This window comes from Myotis brandtii, unplaced genomic scaffold, assembly GCF_000412655.1.
Source record: "Myotis brandtii unplaced genomic scaffold, ASM41265v1 scaffold26, whole genome shotgun sequence".
NCBI classification, from domain to species: domain Eukaryota; kingdom Metazoa; phylum Chordata; class Mammalia; order Chiroptera; family Vespertilionidae; genus Myotis; species Myotis brandtii.
The window spans coordinates 2,389,773-2,393,679 of NW_005359880.1; the positions used below are offsets into that span (position 1 = coordinate 2,389,773).

The following is a 3,907-nucleotide window of genomic DNA, read 5'->3' on the forward strand; positions in this document are numbered from 1 at the left end:
AACCCTCCCCGGGGAAGGCCACACTTTGAGTAGCAAGAGGCTAGAGATCAAAAGAGAGCATGCCATTACCAGACAGTCTCTGGTAGGAGGTGGCAGTCACGGTGTCAAGTTGAGGCTAAGCTGAAAGCTGTGTGGATTAGATTCAACACCTTGGCTAGGTGTTGGAGTGGGGTTTGTGAGCACTGGTGGAGACTCCTAGCTTAGTTATAATTAGCATAGCTTTTTAGCCCAGGAGTTGCAGCTCAAGTTTTGGAGGAACTAAATCTATACAATTTAACCGATGTAAGCAGCATATCATTCTTGATATGAAGATTAAAACTTTCTGCCTTCTGCTCTGCTATTTAAGCAATCATTTTGCTTTGACTAGAAAAGGACTCATGGCAAGATGGGATGCCTCCCAGGAGAGGCAGGTTCTGGAGGTAATATGAATTTAGTAAAAGGTCAGGTTTCCTGAGGAGCCCTCATAATTTTTAATGACCTCTTTTGCTGTTTTTAATGATATATCTAAGATCCAAATCTGCCTATGCATTGCCCTGTTTAAACCTTTTGGTCGCTCCTTACTGGGTTTGACCAAAGCTGTTTCCTAGGCTCATAAGGCCTTTGGTGATCTGGCCTTTACTACTGCTTACCTCTTTAGCCTCACTTCTTCAGCTCTCCCCCATATTCCATTCAAGTCTAGCAACAGTGAACTATTTTTGATTTCTCAAATCAGGTGGGCTTTCCTTTGCCTCTAATTGGTTAAAGTTTGAAAAAAATCCTGACCTTAATTTGTAGGCATACATAGCTCAAGAAAGGCCTTTCTTTAAAAATTCAGAATTGTAATTACTATCTGCAATAGTGAAATAATATAATGAATATTTTATAAACTATTTTTATTTTTTTAAAAATATATTTTATTGATTTTTTACAGAGGGGAAGGGAGAGGGATAGACAGTCAGAAACATCAATGAGAGAGAAACATCGACCAGCTGCCTCCTGCACACCCCGCACTGGGCATGTGCCCACAACCAAGGTACACGCCCCTGACCAGAATCGAACCTGGGACCCCTCAGTCCACAGGCCGATGCTCTATCCACTGAGCCAAACCGGTTAGGGCTATAAACTATTTTTAATGCTTATTTGGTATGTTATAACTCATAGCCATTTTAAAATATACCTATGTTTGACAAAGCTGACATTAATATAGACTGCATAATCTAAGACAAATCTAAAGTAATACTTTAAAACTCCAAGTTGAAAGTTTGAAGTAGTTAAGATGGTTACCTTTTAGTTTTTGTAGTACCATGTGGCTTGTCTTCTCTGCTCTGTGATACTGTCATAGATGTGGATGTAGGAGTAATAGCCTCTTTGGATTCCAACTGGAAATCAAATGTGAGGGGTCTAACACAAGTCTTCCTCTTTACGTAACCCTGAACACTGTTTTTCTGCAACAAAGACAAAGTTTCAACACTGTGAAAAAAAGAGTGCTTTTCACATAGGGAAAATCCTGTGTGGAAAGGACAAAATTAACCTCACTGTACACACACACACACACACACACACACACACACACACACACACACAATTTACGTGTAGTCAATAATGGAAAAATAATACAGATTGAAAATTGGGGGCCTTGTACACCAATTTTTTTATTGCTGTGTGATCTGAGCTGCTCTTTGCCTATATATGAAATAAGGGTGTTGGACTAGATCAGTGGTTCTCAACCTTCCTAATGCCGCGACCCTTTAATACAGTTCCTAATGTTGTGGTGACCCCCAACCATAAAATTATTTTCGTTGCTACTTCATAACTGTAATTTTGCTACTGTCATGAATTGTAATGTAAATATCTGATTTGCAGGATGTATTTTCATTGTTACAAATTGAACATAATTAAAGCATAGTGATTAATCACAAAAACAATATGTAATTATATATGTTTTCCGATGGTCTTAGGCGATCCCTGTGAAAGGGTCGTTCAACCCCCAAAGGGGTCGCAACCCACAGGTTGAGAACCGCTGGACTAGATAATAGTGAAGGCTCCCTCCTAATTCCCCAATTCAGAAATTAGGAACAAACTATATCTTTAGGAAAGTCAATATTGATATGTAGAGTTATTGGAACCATAGCAGGTTGGTTTCTCCAACCTGTTCTCTTCCTGTCATGACACATGTGATGAATCACATGATTTGTCTAGTAGCATGAGCCAGTACTAGAGTTAGAAAGCAATCAAAGGAGAACTTTGTTCAAATATTTATATAGATGGACTGAAGAGGAATAAGGAGTGCTAAAAAGTGAGTTAAGGAGCCAAAAATCTTCTATAAAAAATTCTCTCAAAGAACAGCACAGAGGAACAAAGAGATAAAAAAAAAATTTAAAGCAAATCAAAGGATATGAGAACTTTTGCTTCTGCCAATGAAGTTAGATTAAGCACTATGGGAATTGCCTTTCTGCTTCAAACTACTAGAAAACAAGACAAAATATAGGAAGACAACTGTAAGCAGGCATTAGAAAACAAGCAGAGCCACAATCCCTGAAAAAAAGGGAAACAAATGAGGTAAACCGTACTATAGCCCAGCTTCATCTTGGAGGCAGTTTCCAGGCTGAGGCACTGGGAGGGGGAACTCAAACCAAACCTTGTGGCCTTGACCTTGTTGAGTTTAAGAGACAGATTTCACCAGCAATCACTCTTGGGCATTCACTCCAAAGAAATTTGTTTATTTAAAAACCTGTAAAAAATATTCATAGCAGCTTTATTTTATCTTATTTTTTAGCAGCTTTATTTTTAAAAGCAAAATACCTGCACACTATCCATATGTCCTTCAATGGGTGAGTAACTGAAACTCTGTATATTCATATAATGGAATGCTACTTGGCAATAAAATGTATAAATTATTTATAATAATAAAGCTATTGATTTGTATAAGATCTTAGATGGACCTCAAGGGCATTATGCTTAATTTAAAAAATCAATGTCAACATTTTACATACTGCCTGGCTGACAAAGCTCAGTGATTGAGCATCGATCTATGAACCAGGAGGTCATGGTTCAATTCCCAGTGAGGGCATGTGCCCCGGGTTATGGGCCCCATCCCCAGTGTAGGCGTGTGCAGGAGGCAGCCAATCAATGATTCTCTCTCATCATTGATGTTTCTATATCTCTCTCCCTCTACCTTCCTCTCTGAAACCAATAAAAATATATTTTTTAAAAGTTTACATACTGAATGATTATACTAGAGGCCTAGTGCACAAAATTTGTGCACAGGAGGGGGGTGTCCCTCAGCCTGACCTGCACCCTCTCCAATCCAGGAGCCTTCAGGGGATGTCCTACTGACGCAATCTGGCCTCTCTCTGCAGGAGGTGACAGGGCTGATCAGGGGAAGGCACCGCCCCCATCCCCCCGCTGCTGCTGCCACTGCCAGCCGCCACAGCCACCAAGGTGTTTTCATTGACATGAACTCCAGTCCCTTCACCACAAAAAAATGACAACTTTCTTTAGGCATTTTCAAGATGTCTCTTTCATAAGATATGATCTTCCTTCCTTCCTTCCTTCCTTCCTTCCTTCCTTCCTTTCTCCCTTTCTTCCTTTCTCTCCTCACCTGAGGATATTTTTCCATTGATTTTTAGAAAGCGTGGAGGGGAGAGGGAAAGACAGAGAGAAACATCAATGTGAGAGGGACACTTCGATTGGTTGCCTCCTGCATCAGCCCTGGCCTGGGCCCTGGCCAGGGAGGAGTCTGCAACCTAGGTACATGCCCTTGACCAGAATCGAACCCAGACCCTGCGGTCAGCAGACCAAGGCTCTACCCACTGAGTCAAACTGGCTAGAGCAGGATATGACATTTCTCAGCCCCTCCAGCAGTGGATCTTTGTTTTTTCCTCCAGGAGTGAGGTGGAAAAACCCTAGATCACCTTCTTGGATTCTT

General features: G+C 40.8%; 1 protein-coding gene across 1 annotated transcript in view; it reads right to left on the reverse strand.

Annotated features, from left to right (window-relative positions):
- LOC102246644 (chromosome unknown open reading frame, human C1orf141) overlaps nucleotides 1-3,907 on the reverse strand; it is a 28,303-nt gene that overhangs the window by 22,323 nt on the left and 2,073 nt on the right. The window contains exon 2 of the mRNA XM_005868060.2: nucleotides 1,264-1,424. Within this exon, the coding sequence (XP_005868122.1) occupies nucleotides 1,264-1,424 (161 nt within the window). The remainder of the gene's footprint in view (nucleotides 1-1,263; nucleotides 1,425-3,907) is intronic.